Source organism: Gossypium arboreum, chromosome 8, assembly GCF_025698485.1.
Source record: "Gossypium arboreum isolate Shixiya-1 chromosome 8, ASM2569848v2, whole genome shotgun sequence".
Lineage (NCBI taxonomy): Eukaryota > Viridiplantae > Streptophyta > Magnoliopsida > Malvales > Malvaceae > Gossypium > Gossypium arboreum.
This window is the reverse complement of record NC_069077.1, coordinates 26355384-26377139: the sequence shown is the minus strand read 5'-3', so window position 1 is coordinate 26377139 and position 21756 is coordinate 26355384. Positions and strand designations below refer to the sequence as shown.

The 21756-nt window shown below is 31.9% G+C and overlaps 2 protein-coding genes across 8 annotated transcripts; one reads left to right on the top strand and one right to left on the bottom strand.

The window, feature by feature from the left end:
- The first annotated feature begins 13530 nt into the window (after nucleotides 1-13530).
- On the top strand, nucleotides 13531-15636 carry LOC108468706 (NDR1/HIN1-like protein 6). The gene is made up of 2 exons (XM_017769576.2): nucleotides 13531-14484; nucleotides 15523-15636. Exons 1-2 carry the CDS (start codon nucleotides 13772-13774, stop codon nucleotides 15536-15538), a joined length of 729 nt encoding a protein of 242 aa, XP_017625065.2. The 5' UTR covers nucleotides 13531-13771; the 3' UTR covers nucleotides 15539-15636.
- Nucleotides 15637-16107: 471 nt separating this feature from the next.
- On the bottom strand, nucleotides 16108-21535 carry LOC108470224 (common plant regulatory factor 1). 7 transcript variants are annotated; one of them, XM_017771501.2, is made up of 13 exons: nucleotides 21197-21535; nucleotides 20606-20806; nucleotides 19544-19662; nucleotides 19378-19422; nucleotides 19149-19244; nucleotides 18976-19056; nucleotides 18232-18386; nucleotides 18050-18098; nucleotides 17845-17893; nucleotides 17329-17534; nucleotides 17019-17096; nucleotides 16787-16912; nucleotides 16108-16648 (listed from the first exon to the last, which is right to left on the bottom strand). In XM_017771501.2, the coding sequence occupies exons 3-13, from the start codon at nucleotides 19601-19603 to the stop codon at nucleotides 16493-16495; spliced, it is 1101 nt and encodes a 366-aa protein (XP_017626990.1). In that variant the 5' UTR covers nucleotides 19604-19662; nucleotides 20606-20806; nucleotides 21197-21535; the 3' UTR covers nucleotides 16108-16492. The 7 variants fall into 7 exon arrangements, with proteins under 7 accessions (XP_017626990.1, XP_052887921.1, XP_052887922.1 ...); XM_053031961.1 differs by having other exon boundaries at nucleotides 20606-20750; XM_053031962.1 differs by having other exon boundaries at nucleotides 17329-17531; nucleotides 21197-21511.
- Nucleotides 21536-21756: the final 221 nt, after the last annotated feature.

The following is a 21756-nucleotide window of genomic DNA, read 5'->3' as shown; positions in this document are numbered from 1 at the left end:
AAACATAAAAAATTCAAAGAAAAAAGCAAGAATTGAACTCACAGGGTGCAAAAATATGAAAAACCAGCTTGAGAACTCTCCTATGGCTGTTTTTGGCTGAAGAAAGATGAAGATTTGTCTAGAAATTCAATTTAGTCATATTTTAATTTTTAACTTAATTCCAAAAATGACCATTTTGCCGCTTGTTCACATTAACCTTATTATTTTCTGCATACACATGCCGTCCAGCCTTATATTAGGTGTATAATTTCCTATTTGATCCTTCCTTAATTATATCTTAAACTATTTAATCATTTTAGCAAGTTTTACACTTTTTCAATTTAGTCCTTTTTAATTAATTATCTATCAAAACGTTAAAATTTTATAACGAAACTTTAATATTAACTCATTAACACTCCATAAATATTTTTAAAAATATTTATGGCTCGATTTATGAATTTTAGGTCTTGATACCTCGTTTTCGACCCAATTTATCTTATAAATTCCTTTAAATCACAAAATTCACTAATTCAAAAATGCTTCTAATGTCATACTTGACTCATAAATGTTAATTCAAAAATTTCAAACTTACTCATCGGATTTAGTGATCTCAGATCACTGTTTCCAACACCAATGAAAATTTGGTTGTTACACACACAACTCAATCAATATATTAGCAACTTAGCCATATGCCAACCACAACCAAAGCTACCAAAACTAGCCATTTAACAACTCAATGCACTATCTCATTCCATACCAAACCAACATTTCATAGCATACCTTTATATTCATCATTTCAACTACCATAATTTCAACTACCATCATTTAAGTACTTAGATACCAAACTAACAACCATTAAAGTACCATACATACGTGTCAACATAGCAACTATTTCATCATTTAAAATAGCATATTTACAAGCCAAACATAATGGCTAATTTCATCAAACAAAGATACTTATACATGCCATTATAACCATGACTCAAAATCATGAAAATCTAATAATATAGCCGATGGATAGTATGATGGATCTCTAACTAGCTTCCAACCCAATTGAGCTTCTGATAACCTATAAAGTAAAGGAAAATAACTACGTAAGCAATGAATGCTTAGTAAGTTCGTATAAACTTTAAGCACAACATTCCATTTCAATAATAGTTTTTATAGAATAAACATAAATCTATGCCAATGTCATAAGATTCATAAATCGATATGATCATTAACTCACAAATGAGTAAGTTCACTAATGTCGCATATATTTATCATTCATATCATGATAGAATTTTATGGGACTTAATAGATAATCATCAACCTTTTTATAAGATTATACACTTTTCAATTTACTCTCTTTTCATTCCGTTCCCAATGCTTATCATAAGCCTAAAAAACATTATCAATTTTCCACTTAGTGTATTTATCCATGTTATAGGTATATTCATCCATGGCATACGTCAATTTCCACATATAATACATCATTGAAACTCATTACTTCCTTTTTCCTCAAATTTCATTTCAACTATGAATTTACCATTTCATTACCTTTCTTCACCCATTTCATATGCATAACACACAACTTATAAGCATAACATCAACCATGACTACAATATAGTGCATTTAAACATAGCTTTTTTGGAATCAACCACATAATTAACCATCGCATAAGAAATTACATACTTGGATTTATTCCACCTTTTCATGGACATAAGCACATTACCAATTGAACACTTATCATTTTAATGTATTTTATTAAGATTAAACATGATATAATTCAATCACCAACTTGGCACAAGCATAAGAACCAACAACAATACATGTTAGCATAATTGAATATAATTCATATAAACTTAACATAAATAACCATCTACTTGAGCATGATCCAATTGGATTTACCATCCTTCATAACATATCATGTTTTCCATATATCACCATTTCAATAAATTTCATACACACATGCCTTGGTTCATATTAAAAACTTACCATAGCCACAAGCTAATGATTAAACACATAATTTAGCGATATCATCACATGGTAAGATATAGTACATAAACATATCATCTCTTAAACCATACCTTTCATATTCATGAATATTCATACTTTAGTCATTGGTACATCATACCTTTTCATATTTGTCGTAATGAAGTCAATCGAAACCTTTACTGGAGCTCACACAAAGTGTGCTAAACGATGGTCGAAACCATCCCTTTTTCTATAATCGATGAATACTGTGAAGACAATTGAAACCCTGGTACACGTTTCTTTTGTGTTATAGTCCAACTATGGTCTTACATATGCATTGTCATGGCCCTACCAATGTCTTACATTCGTAGTGCCATAACCCAGTTATGGTCTTATCGTCAAAATGTCATAGCCCAGCTATGGTCTTACATATAAACATTGCCATAGTCCAACCATAGTCTTACGTCCATAGTGTCATAACTCAATTATGGTCTTATCATCAGAATACCATAGCCCAGCTATGGTCTTACATATAAACACTGCCATGGTCCAACCATGGTCTTACATTTGAATAATTTTCATAGCCTCACTATGGTCTTACGTGAGAATGCAACCTGTCTCTATTGATATCAGAAATTATCATTTTCATAACTTTTTACATTCTTATCCTATCAACTAATTAATTTAATATCAGCAACTTTACATCATTTGAACTTTAATATTCATAAACACTTAGAAATATAATTGAGTTCATATTAATGAACTTACAAAGCTAATTTGCAGTAATGGCTCCGAGTTTCTCAATCAATAATCAACGTAATATCAATTCATTATTTTTGTTTTCAATTACACAAATCAATATAATCTAATATTATGCAATTAGGTTCATATATTTCACTTAAATATAAACTAAAATTAAACCGAACGAACTTACGACTAAATTGTAGAAATGACAAAGTAAAGGGGCATTTCGATAATTTTCTATTCTCATCGATTTTCTACTTGGTCTTGATCTAAATTAATAATTCCATTCAATATATCAATTTAGACAGTAAAAAAATTATTTTATGCAATTTAGTCACTTTTTACATTTTTACAAAATTACCCTAATATTTTACTTTTATTCAATTTAGTCCCTAGGCCTAAAACATGCAAATTACTCATTTTTAATGCCAATTCACATCAAAAAAATATTCATGGCACACAAAACATCCCATATTTACAATAATTTCACATATAGTCCTTGTATTTTTACTATTTCAAAAATTTAGTTCTTAATCGATAAATTCATCAAAATTAATTAATAAAATACTTATAAATAAAAAATAAGACTTCAAATTCATCATTTAATAACTAAAATCACATAGATTCATCAATGACAACATTCAATATCTTTAACAATTTCAAAATCGAAGGTACGGACTAATTGGACCTAGTTACAACGATCTTAAAAACATAAAAATTAAAAGAAACGGGTGAAAAACGGACTCACATGCACCCATTCAAGCTTCGCCGAAGCTTGGAGCTTCTCCCACTTTTTTTTCTACTAACAATTGTGAAAAAGATGAATGAATCATCTTTTAATTTCTTTTTCTTACTTTATTAACATTATAACATAATATAATGTTTTTATAAATTAATAAACATCATTTTTTTAACTAAATAACCCCAGTAACTGTCCAACACCTTTTAAAAATAGTATATTTACCATTCAAGTCCACTTACCTTTATTTAATAAACCGTTTAATCACTCTAATCAAATAGTGAGCACATTTTATATTTTTACGATTTAGTCCTTTTTACTTAATTAACTATCGAAACGTTAAAATTTTTCAACGAAACTTTAATACAACCTTAATGAAAATCTGTAAATATTTATAAAAATATTTATAGCTTGGTTCATAGAAATGAGGTCCCGATACCTCATTTTCCAAAACCACTTGACCTTAAGGTCTTACCACTTGAACTTAATAAATCGCTTATATAACATAAATTATCAAATCGAAAACCTTTTTAAAACCATATTTGACTCGTAAATATTAAATAACAATATTTATAAACTTATTCGTCGAATTTGGTAGCGTCTAAACCACTGTTTCCAACACCACTAAAAAACGGCTATTATATTCTCCTTGTCATGAAATTTTACTAGAAAATAATCATTATCCAAATAAACTATTTGGGAGTTCCTTGAAGGCTTCCACAATGCTTGGATCCATCCCGAAAGCTTTATAACCAATACTTCTCCCTAATAGTCTAAATACCACTACATTCTCCATACTCTTGTCAATCAAACTGTGAACTTTATCAAGAAACCTAATCTCGAGATATGGGACAGCTTTATAACCAATACTTCTCCCTAAAGTCTAAATACTACTACATTTTCCAAACTCTTGTCAATCAAACTATGAACTCTCTTAGGAAACATAATCTCGAGATATGGTCCCTCTTTAGACACCTGAACATTACCTTTTTCCAGTAAGATCTCATCCACACTCAATATTCCACCTAGGGGTTGTGTATTTTCCATAAGATTACCCCAAAAGGAAGGTTTATCACATTTAGTCTCATTCAAGGATAGTTCGTTCAGTCGAAGCCTCCCCTCATCTTGATTTAGTCCCTTCTTCATCACCAACTTTAATTTTGATGAGATCAGACAACCTAGTCACTTGTTACTAGTCACTAAGAGATTTGCCACCATAGACACATCTTTCTATTCCATAACCATATTTTGACGTAGCATATTTTTACATAGCATTTTCAACAAATCAACCCTAAAACTTAAATTAAACATTAAGGGGGTGTTTGGTTCACCGAATGTAACATTATGGCCCGTAATATTACATTCTAAAATGAGATTATTGTGTTTAGACTGTTAACTTTCCAACCATCCAGTAATTTCACATTACAAAATAGTGTCAATATATCATAATATATGGTGTAATATCATTACAGCCCATTTCTTTAAGTTATCTTAAACTATAGGTGTAATATTAAATTTTGGACTAATTTGTCCTTTGTTTTTATTATTTTAATCAAGTTAGGATTTTTCTTAAATAAAGTTTAAGACTAATTAGAAACAATATATATTTTTAATAGTGAACCAATAGATGCCATACATTACAATTATAATTATTTTATTTTATTTATTAATATATTAATTATGGTTATAATTATAGTTATGGTTGGTTGTGCAATCACTTTTCACGAAGTATTATAATTATGGTTTATAAAGTTATTTCAATATCATATATTTACTTATTAATATATAAATTATAATAAAAAATAAAATGTAATAATTTATCATAATGTTTTGAAAATTGAGACTATTAATATTAAAAGAACTAAACTTGCTAAAAAAAATAAATTCTATAACAAGGACAATTGAGTAAAATGTGCTTCTAAGTAATTTTATATTCCACCAACCAAATATTGGAATATTACATTTCACCCAAATGAACCAAACTATAACACCCCAAATTTCATGAATTCTAGTTGTTGAGCATGTCAAATAATTTGATTTGGTATGTTGGTTAAGTGCCTTTGATGTCTACCTTAAGTCTTGAGTTTGATTTTCTTGTTATGAATTTTTCCTATTTATTTTGGTATTATGTTCAACTTGAGCCTTAAGGCTTATCTCTTATTTTTGTTGAGTTATGGCAAGAATAAACTTGTTGGTTCAATGGTAAGGCTTTAGCTTATCACTTGATCTTGTGTTTGAATCTCTTGTTGTGCGTAAGTGTTATATTTTTGTCATTTGCACTTGTTGGTTGTTGAGTTTAATTTAAATTCTATAAAATCTGGTAGGTGGGATTTGGATTAAGTTAAATCTTTTTATTTTATTTTAGTTTTACCAAATCCCTATTTTCACTAATTGTTTCAACCGTCCACACTCCCACTCCACTTTGCATGTTACTTTCTTTTGCTTCCCTATTCTACCGTTTTCATCTTCTTTTCTCTTGGTACTTTTCCTTTTTCCTTTTTTTTCCTCTTTGATTATTGTTGAATACTACCGTTTGTTTTTCGCGTTTTGTCGCTTGGATCGTATTCCGTTTTCAGTGTAAGTTTCATTTGGTTACTTTTGTTGTCTTTCCATTAATAGTTTAGTTTTATTTCGTTTCATGAACAAGTTGGGTTTGTGTTGGTATATTTTCCCATTCGTTATCATGATTAGTATTTTTGTGGTTCTTGATTAGGCGAAATGTGTGAGAATCCTAACCTCCACAAAAGTAGATACGGTTTTTGATGTTGTTTTAGTGAAGTAATATTCGAACTTTGTTTTAAGGGCTAAAATTTTGATTTAAGGATGTTATTTTGGATGAGTATTGTTGGTTAATTCGTGTGGTTTGATGAATGATTGAAGGATTCGTGAGTTCCAATTGAGCGATCAATCTAATCAATAATCAAGTATGTGAAACTAGCCCGAAACCTTGCTCAAAACTCGAGAAAATTGCAAAACATGGGTTATTTTTGAAACTGCCTAATGCCACATGACCGTGTGCCAAGCCGTATGGTAGACCGTGTGCACCAAACAACCATGTGGTTGGCCGTGTGAAAATACACGGCCTAGACGTGTAGGGTGTGTAGACCACACGGGTTGGCTTTTTGGGCTCTGTGGGCCACACGATCATATGGGTTTTTTTGCCAATTTTAAGGCCCAATTAGAGGCGAATTAAGGGACTCGAAAATTGGGTCCACAAGCATTATGTAGGCTTAGAAAAGCATAAGTTTTAGTACGCATAAACATATGGGTAAGCTTAGGAAGTATGCTAAGTAAGATTTGTTGCGTATAAACTATATGCTATGTTATGGTCCTTAAAATATATGTGTGTGTGTGTATGCATGCATGCCATAGTACTTATGACATATGTGTGTATGATATTATGATTTCAATTATGCTTATGTTTTGGGGTGGGTTGTGACATGATGGAGGAAGTGCTATATGGCAGTTTTTACTGCAATAATGGCGACTAGACCGCAAATTTCTATCTGGTAGCTTAGCTGCATATTTATGAGTGGTATACCGCCACATATTAGTGTGATTGGATGGATGGAATCTTGTAGTCCTAATTTGTGTGATTGGTTGGACGGAGATGGTGTGTAGCGGGTAGGGGTAGGATATGATATGAGATATGACATAATATGATATGTTATAAGTTAAGCTCCTTATGAAATCTGATATGTTATGAAATGCCATATGATATGCTTCGATATGTAAAAGGATATGCTCTGTTATGTATATGTAATGTGGGCCAAATCACACACTAGGCGTTAAGCTCACGCATTTGTTTGTTTTGTTTTAGGTAACCTACAGACTTAGAATTGGACGACAACACCAGAGCTCGGTTATCACATTTTTGGTTTAGTATTTTTATGGACTTTTTTAGACATTTGGGACATTTTAACTTTATTTGGGACTTCAAAATTTATTTTGGTATCTATTTTGCAAAAACTTTGTTTTTCTTAATCAGTGTCTAAAACAAGACAATTAAAAAAAAAAAACTAAAGAACAAGTTGCTAAAAGGTTTCCGCTACCAAGTTTTGTCAAAATTCGTCAGAAAGTTTTATCTCGTACATGGTTTAAGGAAATTGGACATGTTTTTAGTAAAAGTTGTTAAACATGGTTTTTCCTTAAAGTACTCACGGTTTTTCGAAAATTGATACGTTTTCAATATGCTATTCAAAATTGGTATTCTTAAAGTTGGAGTTGGGTTTTCACCAAAATTAAGCAATAGTATTTTCACGAATGATGTAACCTCCACAATCCGACTGTAACACCTAAGTCGAGTTTGAGGTGTTACACAAACAAGGTAATTACATATTTTATCTATAATCTTACATTCTCGTAATCCTATATAACGTAGCCTAAGATTTGCTAAAACAAATACACCCTAATAAGTCAACATACTAGTTTGGAGTATTAAAATGTATCACTTTTGCTAAATAGATTCTTAATACAAGCTAATTTCTAATTACCTGTTTTAATTAAGAACCGATATTAAAATATTAGTTTATTTAATCCTAATTTGTGTGATGGCTGTGATTTTTTTTTTGACTTTAGGGTTAATATTATTAATTAATTACGAATTTACGTCAAATCAATTCTAAAATTAAAATTAAAATTAAATAATAAAAATTAACATACTATCATGAGTACTAAAATATATAAATTTTACCAAATAATGTCTTAATCCAAGCTAATTGATGATGATTTGCCTTTAATTAATAACTGATATTAAAAGATTAGCATAAGAATTTACATCATCTATAAATCCAAGACTGTGTAATTAAATTAGCTCCATAGCTATACTTTAATTTTAAAATCGGTTCTTAATAGGGTTATAAATGAATAAAATATTTGATAAATAATTCCGATTATGTTTATTTATCAAGTTAATTAAATTAACATGAACTAGATTATGAGGGTCATTTATTGTTTGCTTATTATATTTTAATAAATTTTTATCGTTGGTGGGGTTTTTTATTTATAATATAATTAATAATATTTATGTTTTATTATTTTTAATATATGTTTATTTTTTATTTTTATTTATTATTCATAATCATTGTTCATGACCATCCTAGATTATATATTCTTAAACATATTCATTTAATTTAAATGAATAAATATAAATAAATAAACACATACAATTCTGAAATTCTTAATGAGCATAAGTCAAACATGAACAAACTTAATAATAAACAAATGAATATGAATAGAGTTTTGTTTGTTCAAGTTCAGCTTGTTTCTTGGCCAATTTTTTTTTCTTTTTTCTGTAAAATTGCTATTTAAATCAAATTTGTCTTAATAAAAAAAAAAGACAACAAATAAAAATAGGACACAAGGCACAGTATTATTGGATGAATTACATATTTTTAGTAGAATAAGACAAAAAAAAAAACCTTGAGGATAAATCTAAGAATTAAGGTATAGTTAAGGGGTGGGGTTCATTTACTAATAAAGTCTTAAGCCACGGTTGAAGTGAGGGTATTGGGCTATCCCGGCTAGTGTTTTTGGGATTTTGCAATAGAGATCGGCAAAGATGAAAGGCTTAATTTGGGCCTTGTTTGGTTTAGCTGGGGCCGTAGCCTATGAATGAAGCTAAACAATCTTTATATATATATGGTTCGATTAAACAAAGGTTTTGTTTTTTTTTTTTTTGGGTTATGACTGTTCAATTTCAGAAGTATTACATTATTTGTAATGTTTATTACCATCCATACAGCTTTAATCATCATTTGTTTTCATGCATATTCTATTTTATTTTTTTGAAAAATAAAATTGAGGTTTGAAAATTAGTGAATCAAAATGGGAACAAAATTAACTAAGAAATTGGAATAATTTGAAAATAATTAAAGTGAGAAATTAATAAGTTATTTCGCCTTATATCCGGAGGAAGATGGTTGAATGTTCAATAGGATTTGCTCGTTTTAAGTGCCTGAAAAGTTGGTTTAATGTATTAAAGGTAAAATGACTTTGTTAAACTAATAATTAAATAATTTCTATTTAACATTTAAAATTACTCGTTGGAGTATTAATTAAATTGGCTTAATAGCAAAATTTAAAAAAAAAAAAAAAGTCAAAAGAAAAAACACAACCAAAATGCAGCTAAAATAGGAGAAAAATAAAGTTGGATGGAAGATTAATAATGATGAAGCAAAAATTTCAAAGTGGTTGAGTAAGACCAACCTATGAGAATGGAGGGCAAATTGCCTTCAAATTTCAATGAACAAAAAGCCTATAATCCATCAAAAGATATGTCTAATACTCCATTTGAAGCCATATACATTGCATCCCATATGAGGATAATAGTAGAGTATCAGTAGAGGGTGAGAAATGTCAAAAGCAACAATTAATTAACACAGATTTTGGGTTTTTAGTTTAGCAGCAGCCCCAACCTCAGGGTTTAACACTGATCCTCAAAGCTGACTATACTGATTTTGATAGTAATTATGCATATAATTGTCAGTTATAATAATAATAAGCGTCAAAGCTGAAAAAAGATATTTCCTTCTTAATTTATTTAATTATTTAGATGTTTGTATAAATGATATAAAATTCTATCAAGATTTATTTTGATTTAAGTTTCATCATAGACATTGTTTAGATTTCTTTTGGTCTAGGTTTAATATTAATGATTCTTGTTGTAGTTATTAAAATGTATTATATGTACTTGCAAGTGCCGTTGTGCTTGTAACTTCAAAAAATATTTTCTACCAATGAAGTTTTGGATGTATTGGTAAAGCTTGAAGCCTTACGGATCTCAATAACCTAAGTTTAAGTTCCACCCTAATTTATGTGAATTCTTTTCAAATTTATTGTAATTTAATATTAAATTCCATCTTGTGTGAAAGTATTTTAATTACTAGTTCATTGTGTTTATAGTACTTGATTGATCCTGGTTATAATTATTTTGATGTGTATTATTTATATTTGCCATCATATTTGTACAACTTCATAAAAAATTTGATCTTAAATATGCATAATAAATAAATACAATTCTTAATGAATAAAAAAAAATTCAAAGATTAATTTGGAATATTAATACACCATTAATTTTAATAAATAACTTACTATACGGTTGTGGATTTAGTCCATATAATTTAGTTTGCTCATTTTAAATTTTTGAATTTTAAAATTTTAGTCTCAAATTCTTTAAGTTTTATTATTTTTCAAAATCTTATGTCACAAACATTTTATTATATGTATAATGTGATATAGCTTGTTACTTTCACATATTACTCACAAAAAGTCAATTAATGGGTTTAACAATCGTTGTTTCGTGTCAAGATTGAAATTTCAAACATAAAAAAAAGTATAAAAACTAAGAAAGACCGAATTAGAGAACATGGACTATGTAACACCCCAAACTCGGCCTAAACGTTATGGTTGAATCTGGAGGAGTTACATTGACTCGTTTGAAAAACTAATTAAAAATAAACTTAGTTATACGTTTCGGAAACATAAAATTTGGTAGAACTCTAAAAAAACATAACTCCGAAAACATTTGTTTTAAACCTAGAATTTAAATTCAAAATTGTTTGCTTTGAAAGTCTAAATTGTGGGCAAATCATTTCTGATTAATGTTTACATTTGTTAAAAACTATTTATTGACAGAAAAACATATAGGTGATAACCTAATTATGCAGCAAAAAACTTCCAAAGTTTCAATTTTGAAATCCAAATTTTAGTTTGATAACCTGAATGATTTTTTCCAGTTTTTACGTTTAAAAAAATATTAAATACTAACTAATAGAACAAAAATCAAACCAATGCCCAAAAAAAAATGGATTCCAGTCCCCAAAAGTCCAAATAAAATTATTAATATAAATCACCATATTTAATTAGCCGAGAAAACAATCTGAGAGCTCCCACACACCTTTCGGCCTAAGTTGAAAATCACCTAAAATGTATTAAACAAACGAGTGAGTTAGAAGCCCAGTGTGTGTCTCGGCCCACAAACATAATTTTCACTTATAATATGCACAAGTGTAAATATCATCGTAGAATTTTACTTATAATGTGCAAATATACAAATGTCATATCAAAATGTCATATTACTAGAAACATATATCATATTAGAATGTTATATTTTCAAAAGTATATGTCAGATCAAAATGTCATATCAGGTCAGAACAAATCTTACCCCCAACCACTACACACTAACTCCGTCCAACCAATCACCCCAAATAGGACTACAAGAGTCCATCCATCCAATCACATCAAGTCGTGGTGGTATGCCACTCATAATGGTACAGTTGAGCTGCCAAATAGATACTGCGGTTTAACCGTTGAAATTGCAGTAACACTGCCAAAAAACACTTCCTCCGTCATACCAAAACTTACCTCAATGCACATGCATAATCATAATAACATACGTAAATATCACATGAATGGTATGACATGCATACCTAAACATATTTTTACAGATCATTACATGTCATATTGCTTATACTAAGAGTTATTCTATATACAGATGTCATACGTGTTTTTTTTTTTTTTACATGTAATTATACTTTCAAAGTTATCAGAACTCAGATCGTACATACATATTTCACATACCTTAACCATATTACATACTGACACATATTAACAAATGTCACATTTCGAGTCTTATTTTAGCCAAACAGACCCCACAAAAGGTTTAATTATGAATTTCTAAGTCAAATGGGCCTAAGTGAAATTTTTCAAAAAATAGGCCCACACGACCTAGATGGTCAGTCCGTGTAGCCCACACAGTGTAACACACCCCCATGTGGCCCACACGGCCCAAATAGCCCAGACTATGTGGTCTCCATGATCTGGCACAAGGTCATGTATCTCACACAGTCTGCCACATGGCCTGGCACACGGCCGTGTGATATCGACAGCATGTATTTCGACTTTTGATTGTTCGCTACTTTTTTCAGACTTTTCATTACACACCTAGTCATTTCTTGATGCGAACGCAATCGTGAAAATTCCAATACCTAAATCTCCATTTCAAAAAGAATTAATAAGCAAGTCTCGCACTAAATCCGTCCACTAACTCAAATACAATCAATCCATGAACTAACGAAACTAACCCTTAATTAACACTTTCATCACTTACCTTTTGCAAAACAGTAGCCAATAGAAGTTTAATTCACTAGAGGATCCAAAATTCACGATCCCCACCTAACCAACATTACAAAATAACCTTTAACTTCAATGTCACAACGATATAAAACACACAAAGCAAACATATGAAGAATTACCCACGACGAACTTACAAATCTAATTCTGAAATACTTACCACGCACAGTCATCACAAATTAATTGGCAAATAGGTGACAAAATCGAGAATAACAGGAACAAGAAGGAAGATCAAAGAAAGAAGCCAAATGAAATAGGAAGGGCGACAGAAGAAGAAATTAACAGAGAAAAAAAACAAAAGGAAAAAAACATGAAATTGATACAAAATTTAGGAGAAAAATCCCTCAGTACTAGGTTTTTTACAACTACCCCACTAACTCATATCATTATCCACATCAGATTTTTCACAGAGTTTAAAACAAAATTAATTTTCCACTTTGCATACGCAAGAATTCAAACACAAGATCAAATGGTAAGTTAAAACCTTACCACTGAATTAAATTTAAGTCAAATATACAAAGATATAGATAGGAACAAAAATAACAAAAATTCCAAAAAGAATGATTTAAACACAAGACCTCAAGCACACAACTAAATACTTAATCACTAAACCAAATCAATTTACATAATAACATTTTTACAATCCTAACTCAAAATCAAAATGTAACCACTCTAAGTTTCACAAACTTAATTTTTTCTAACCCGATTTTTAAAATATGACAGATTATATCTATAAATTTATGCATGATATAGAATTACATGGAATTTAACAAATTTTTTAATTGCTACCGTTCAGACTCTATGACTGAAATCTGAAAATAAAAACACATATAAAAATAAAAAATAAGCAAAAGAAGAAATTGATGTTCATTGTTTGATATGAATTTAATCTTATATAACATTTGTTGTTGACATGCATATGTACAAGTGTTTGGCTTCGGCCATTTAATAACTTGTTTAAATAGATCCAAACCAAGCAAACATTAGATAGATAGTAAGGAAACTATTAGGGTAATTCAAAACAACAATCTGTAGTAATTATAGTATTGTTGCACTGAAACAAGTACCAACATCCTTCACATTCTTCTCCTTTTGCTTGCTCTGTCTTCTTTTCAATTTTCGAAGCAATTTAATTCTCACTTAATTGTACGTAAATAAGCCACCTTTTCATTTTCTTTTTTAATCCAGGACCAGGATAGAATCATTTTTTACATACAAGCCATGTCCGACGCTCTATTTCCATCGGCACTCAACAAGCCACCTGGATACAATGACCCTAACTCGCCCGCTGGGTTTAAACCGTTGCCGCGAAAGCCGGTTCTTCCGCCATCTTTCCGGCCCAAGAAAAAGAAGGGCCGTGTTTGTTGCTGCTGTTTTTGCATCTCTTTCTCGATCTTGATTGCCCTGATCATCATCTTCGCCGCCGTTTTCTACTTTTCGGTCAACCCCAAATTACCACGTTTCCACGTCCAGTCATTCCAAATCCCCCGCTTCAACGTCACAGAAACACCCGACGGTACCTACCTCGATGCCACGACGATGACGGTAATGGAAGTGAGGAATCCCAACGGGAAGATGACGTATTATTACGGCGATACGGCGGTCGACATCAGCGTCGGGGAAGGCGAGGACGAGACTGAGGTCGGGACGGCGAAGGTGCCCAAGTTCACGTCGAGGAAACAATACACGACTAGCTTGAAAGTGGAGACGAAGGCAAGCAACAAGCAGGTGGATAATACGTTGGCGAATAGGCTTCTGAGTGGGTACAAATCGAAGAGTTTGGCGGTGAACGTGGCGGCTCGGACGAAAGTTGGAGTGGGTGTGGCGGGGTTGAAGACTGGCATGTTGGGGATTACCGTTAAGTGTAAAGGAATCACCATGAAACAGCTCGACGGTGATGATATGCCTAACTGCCTCATCCACACCTTAAGATGGTAAACACGACGTTGAACTCTTCCATTCTCATTATTTTTAAGGTCAAATTATGGTCACCATCCCTCTACTAAGTTTAAATTGGATATTTAGTACCTATTTTAATTTTACATAATTGGTTGCTTTTCTTTTATAATAGGGATAATATAAAATTGGGCCCTTGAACTTATTCATTTCTACCTAGTTAGTTCCTAAAATTTTTGGATATACCCTCAATCAAGTTGGTATCTCTACACCAACCCTGTTAATTTGTGTTAAATGTGACATTGCTAGCCAATCTAATGGTGCCACATAGCATCCTCCCAAAATGTTATCTAACAAACATAAAATTAAAAAAATTTAAAAATATATAAATTGTTTATGTTTGTCGTGTGACGTTCTGAAAGACTACCACGTGGCATCGTTAGATTGATTAGCAGTACTACATCAACACAAATTATTGGTGTTAGTGTAGAGGTATCAACTTGGTTGATGAAATCTAAATTCAGGGACTAAGTAAGTGGAAATAAACAAGTTCAAAGACCAAAATATATATTAGTTTTTATAATATAATTAGTTAACTGATGATGTGAAGGAGGCTGTTTTTTGGGTTAAAAGAGATGTTTTTTAAAAAATGTATTAGTATTTTAGTCCATGATTAATTAATAATATTGTAAAAAGTATAAGATAAAATGATGTGAGATAAAATAGATAAATTAAATATAGTAAAAGGACCAAAACATTAAAATTTCCTTATTTTAATAGAATTGAAACGAAAATATAGTACTACTTGAGTTTACATTTCTTAAACAGCACAATTCTAAGTGTTGTTAATGGCATAATTCTTAGTATGTTAAAATATGCAGGGTAAAATTTGGAAAAAAAAAAAAAAGGATTGAAAACCTTAATTCGTTCCAGTTTAAATATCGACGAAAATAGCCTAATCAGCACATATCATATTAGTAAAATGTTTTTTTTTTTTTGAAAAATATTAAATAGTTTAATATTGTGTTTCAATAAATAGTATACATATTTGAGAAATATGATTATATTGTGTGCAGGATCAAAGTTCGTTGATATTGTATGAAAATAGGACGAGACGAGGTATTTGTTTGAATCATTGTATAAGTATCTGCTTAGCTTTGTTTTAATATAATTTGGAATCATCATCGTTATATTAGTCTCCATTTCTGCAACTTTTGCCCTTTTTTACTGAGATGCCCCTTCTTTATTTGTTCAATTTGGGGAGACAACATCCAAACCACCCCTCTTTGTTGCGAAGGAGACATTGAATAGTAGAGATTCATTCATGTGATATATAATTAATATTTGCTCATAAAATTCATTTAATTAAAAACAATTCATCCAAACATTAAAATATCACCCCTTTTGAAGATATTTTGCAAAAGCAATTTTTAACAAAACAAATCCTCAGTCTTTAAAAACTTCAATTTTCTTCTAAAATCGACGATTACATAAATCTCCATCCATCGTTGGATGAATGTCGGATCCAAATATATATATATCTCTGCTATGTTCTTTTTCCTTTTTAATTATCATATATTTGAAAGATGAAGATTAGTTTCCAATGCTTTACGAAATATTCCAACATTAACTCCTTTCTCAAGACATCCAAGTAAGACATGTTTTGTTCTTTCACACATCACATACAGTCTAAATCTCTTTTCAAGGCATTAAAAATTACATCTTATTGTTATTATTTAAAGGTTCTCAATACCCTTTTCCCTAAAACACATTATCTAATTTCTCCTTAATGTACATTAACCTTTTTGTTTTTTTCAGGGCTTTCTCAGCACTCTGATTTTTAAATAAAAAATTACATCAGTTCTGCCATGAGAGAGCTAACTTACAGTGTCCCAAACGTAGTTTCAATCCCCTAACAAACACCTACTATTTCATCCCTCTGCTAACTGTTAGCAGTAGTTTTGGGCTTGTAAATTATGCCAAAAGCTACACGGTTTTGTCCGATTTAAAAATGTCAAAAATAACTCGGGTGTAAACTGTGGCTACTTAGCTGGCAGCCACAGCATCGGTTCTTGGACTCGCATCCAAGAGCTGATGCAGCTTGGCACCGGATTTTTTCTCATACATTTCACCCTCTTTGTCCTCGTTTTTGCTCGTAATGTTTTCCTGTGTATGTCCTAGTTGAGCGTTTTTGAGTCCCTCCTATATTACAGAAGAGTTTAAACAAGTTACTACAAGAAAATTTTGAGATGGGGATAGAGAAAAATTTGAGATGGGGATAAAGCGGGCCTATGGCAAATCAACATCGAAAAAGCTGACAAGGAAGATTAAAGTGCATACCACTAATGTAGCATTTTCTAGCCTTAGTTTCTCCGATTTTTCAGTTAGTTGATTTATTTCAGATCTGAGTGTTGCATTCTCTGCAGTCAAGGATTCAACTTTACGGGCAAGCTCTTCCGTCTCAGCCTACAAAAGAAGAATAATATGTCGTTCAGTAAAAAAGCTCAAAGAAGTCATTTTTTTAAGTTTTCAAGCATGCGATAAGCAAAGATGTAATACATATATCTTATACCTGCTTCCTCAACCTTGACCTTCTAGCAGATTCTCTATTAGATTGTTTCCTCCTTTCCCGTTTCAGCTCTCGTTCATTCTAGTGAAATTTAATTTATGTTAGCAAACAGCTTAGGATAGCACTAAACCCTAAACCCATTGACTAAATGTACAAAACACTAAAATGTGCATTATTTATCCACAATCAAAAGCATTAAATCCTTAAGAAAGCAACAAAATGGATTCAAATTATATCGGCAAGCTAAAAAGCATGGCTTAGAAAATCAGGATAGAAATAGAAATAGAAATTCAAGATTTCCATTCACAAATACCTGCATCCAGACTTCAGGAGGCATTACTCCACAAGGTACGTTTGTAGGACTGGATTTAGCATTCATGGAGGAAGGGTTCCTAAGCTCCAAAGCCGTGGTCATGCCAGGAGAAAGTACAGTTCCAATTGGTTTAGGGGAAATGGTTGTAGTTACCTCTGCCACGGCAACTGCATTAGACTTTGCCTCAGTTTTACCATCTCCAACTGCTAAAACAGAAAAATACATCAGTCAACCTAAACCTCCAGACATGAAAGTAGACTGAATGTATCCCAAGTTTTAATAATTTATTTATTTTTCCATTCTTTTCATTTTCAAACACAAGTTTCTTTTAGAAATCATAAAAAAAAAATTGCACGTCAAAGTCATAAACCTAGCCTAAGTACTGCACGTTAAAGGAACCATGCAATCGCAAAATGTCTCAGATTTGACAACTATCCACTACCATACGCCTGACTAAAACTTCAGGTCAACTCTATTATTCATCAAGAATATACTTGGTGAAGAATGGAGTCATACCAATGGTTGGTGTTCCCTCCCTGCTTCTTTTCCTCCTACTTTGATCCGTCTGACCAAAGATGCACAGTGATAAAAATAAGCTTTAGCATTTTGTCTTTTAATCATTTCTTAAGTACAGTCCAATAAAATAACTTTAAGAAAAATATACAAAAAAACTGAAAAAGATGTTAGAAAACAGATTAAACAGTTGGGAAGGTGATCTCACCCCAGTTGTGTTTCCATCACTACCATCAGTAGAACCTTCAGTCTCCGCACTGTCCACAATATCATGACATAAGTCAAGATACGAGGAAAAATCACTTGGTTGTGTAATCTCTGACAAACATATTCCTAAGGCAAAGCTTGATCTTAGAAAAATACTATTTTGTTCTGACAAGATTAACAAACCTCTGGGACAGTCTAGGTTCAGCTGCACCCTCATCATTCTCAGCAGTACCATTGCCTATTGACATAGCAAGGCCATCAAACCCTTTCATCTTCTTTGTCGAACCTCGTTCTGTATTTCCTGATGACTTAGTAGGAGTTTCCACAGGGGCTGCAGTCTGCATTACAATGTTCCCGTAATATTCACCACATGCTAAACACAATAAGCAAAAAGTAACAACTTCCCAGCTAATTCATTGAAGCAGTGTACATGCATGTCCATCAACAACAAACATGGATGAAAACAGTATAGTAACAGTTTGAAATGAATCATTTAAAAGACGATTCACTTGCAGCAGGTGATGATGGAATACCAAGACCATGTTATCCTTGGATTTCAAGAGCAAAGAGATAAAAGTGCATCAAGGTATAATATGATACAATAAAACCAGAGTCCTGGAGTTATTTAGGGCTCAAACCATATCCTGAGGGAGAAAAAGATGCAAATATTTTTTACTGTGTTTCTAGCTGTACCAATGAGGAATCTGTAAGTGTTGTCAAGTTGGTAATCGTACAAAAAGACCACTGTCTAAACATTCAGCAATAAGAAATAAGAGAATTATGTGACCATACAAGCACCATGCATACTCAAACATCAGAAACTACACATAATTTGTGACCTCTAAAACTGAAAAGCAAAGTACACTCCTAGATAACTTGGTACAAGATTAATACTGCAATTAAAAGATAGTGACAAAGTAAACTTACTATAGGAACTGCAGGATGGGCATAAACTCCCCCATGTGAGTAGATTGCTGCATAAGGTGCCCCATAAGGTGGCATCATAGGCTGCAAGAGTAAACGGCCAATAATTATTTACAGAGCAACTGTGGAAAAACTTGAATAAAGTTAGTTAAATGCCATGGATCTATGGGCAATACCTGTGGAGGACCCCACATATACGGGGGAGGAGCATGGCCAGAGGCCACAGCTGAGTTGTAATATGGCGGCATAGTGACTCGAGGACCATAGTATGCCTATATATGTAATAAAGAAACATGAAATCCCCTTTAGCAATTTTATGACCAAAGTAGATTGTGCATTTTAGTTGAACAAATGCCTTAACAGCAGCAGCAGGAAAGAGGGGAGTGTATGAATAAAGTAGAGAACCTGCATAGCAGCCCAATCGGGATAGACGTGAATATTGGCCTGATCCTGCGAATAGAAAAGTATTCACCAATACTATAATATGAGCATAAAAAATTAATAGATTAAATACAAAACAAATTGTACAACTACTACTTTAAAGATCCTTTCCCTAAATCTCTTAACTTACCGTTGGCACTGGTGAAGATGACTTGTCAGACTTAGACTTTCCTTCATCGTTGTTTCCCATTACCAAGCACTAAAGCCGAAAACCTATTTTCTAGAATGTCCTTCACGTCTCTCAGTCAACTGCAGTCAAGGAGAGAAACCTGAAGGTGTGATTTTCAGTATATTTTCTCAACAGCAATAGGAAGGGTTCAGAAAAGAATTATACATCCAAAAAAGGATTGCATGGTTCAGAAAGTAATTTTTCTCTACTACACTACGTAAAACATAAGCTGATGGTTTGACTTGGTGACGGCCAATGACCCCCAAGTTAGAGGGCAGACCAAACGAATATATGATGTTATTAAATGCTTAAACAACACACCATCAAATTAAAACAAAATAATGTAAGGATGCCATAATATTTTATCCAACCATATTATCCTACACAACTCTACATATATTAAAACAAGTGCAGTATGATGCAAATATTTGGTGTTTCATTTCAGATTAGCTTATCAAATTTCACCAAAGTCTTGTTGGACACTTTATATATTGGATTTTATTTGCAAACGCAACAAATCAAATCTAAGTCTTCTAAAAACAAAGTCCTAGATGAAAAACCAATATTGAAACTTCACTCATCTTAAGTTTTAAATTGTATGCTAGCACGCTTGGTGGTTTTGGTAATATAATTAGACTATAAAGTATAAATAGGTTGCTTTAAAAAGTATTTGTAACCAAACACTGGGATTTTCGCCATAAAAGGGTTTTCATTCAGTTCAATGAATATAAATTTTCATCAACATAATAATCCCTGAGAAGAAAGGAACCAAAAAAATATCCTTTAAATAAAGAGATTGGAGAAAAGTGCTTAACCCGGAAAAATACGGAAAGGTAAGGGTATAACCGACTTTCAAGCACCCATACCTAAAACAGAAGAGCGATTGCAAATTTCGAAAATCTAACCCACAGGATTTAATCTGTTAACTAAAGGACAAAAATACCCTTCAAATCGCAGTCGAAGATTTCTGCAGTTTTCCTGTAAGCTTTTCTCTCAATAAGATTTTAAGTTTTGGACTATTACCTATCATTTTAGATGAATCCACTAAAAGTCATCTTTTCGTTTTGAAATATCAGTTTTCTCTCAATAAGCTGTTTCGGTTTTCATCGTCTAATTTCCTCATCTGCATTCCTTTGCTTCGTTAACTTCCTTGAAACTTATTGTAAATCTTTCAGCCAAAACAGTCATGCAGATTCGAAATTTCCAATCAGAAATTACCACGAACTTACATAGATCCATGAAAAAGTAAACGCTGAAAGTCAGTAAAGACGAAGAAGAAGAAGAAGAAGAAGACGACGAAGTGTATTTTCATAAATCCTACAAAATTCCGTATTATGTTAATATGGAAAAGCTAAATAAGTGAGTTGAAGACATTTCATTTCCAGAACAATTAAAAACTTGAATTGAATCCACTTCCCTACATTACCTCACCGAAACTTTTTAAAAATAAAAAAATAAAACTCCAAAACTAAATTTAATTCTTCAAATATAAACATCCCCGCCCGTTTATCAGACAACCAAAAGAAATCATTAAGCACTAATCCACTAACCAAACATTATATAAAACTCGAAAGAAGTCAATTAAAAAAAAACAGAACTCTAATTTTAACATACCTCGAAAATCCAAATCTAGAAACCTCCCTTCTCTCAGCAGCTTTACAGCGTGAAATTAATAACTCTCAATTGGGGAAAAAAAGGGAGCAGAAAGAGATATTGTAAAACAAAATACTCAAAAACACCGCATTATCTTCACTGAAAAACAAAGAGAAAATTTAAGGAATTTCTTTTTTCTAATTCGCAGAGACGGAGAAAGAAAAATAGAGAGAGAGAGAGAGAGAGAGGAGGGCGTGGGAAGAAGAAGGAAAGGGAGCGCCAAGGCAACAGCCACGTCAACAAAAACGTGTCGTAGAAAAGCAAGGTGTATAAATACAGCGTATATACGGAGGTGTTGAGGGGGCAAAGTTGGGTTGTTGAGTTGGCCCATCGATATTCGCGCTGGCCATTTTTATTTATTCAAACATCATTTGTACCGTACACGTGTTGGTTATTTAGTCGATCTACGCATATCGGGTAATAGGGGTCCTACCTATTCCACCCGTCATGTGGGCTTACGTGGTCATGTTTCATTTATTTTATTTTTTTTGGGAAGGGGTATTTAATTGCCTCGGATTTAA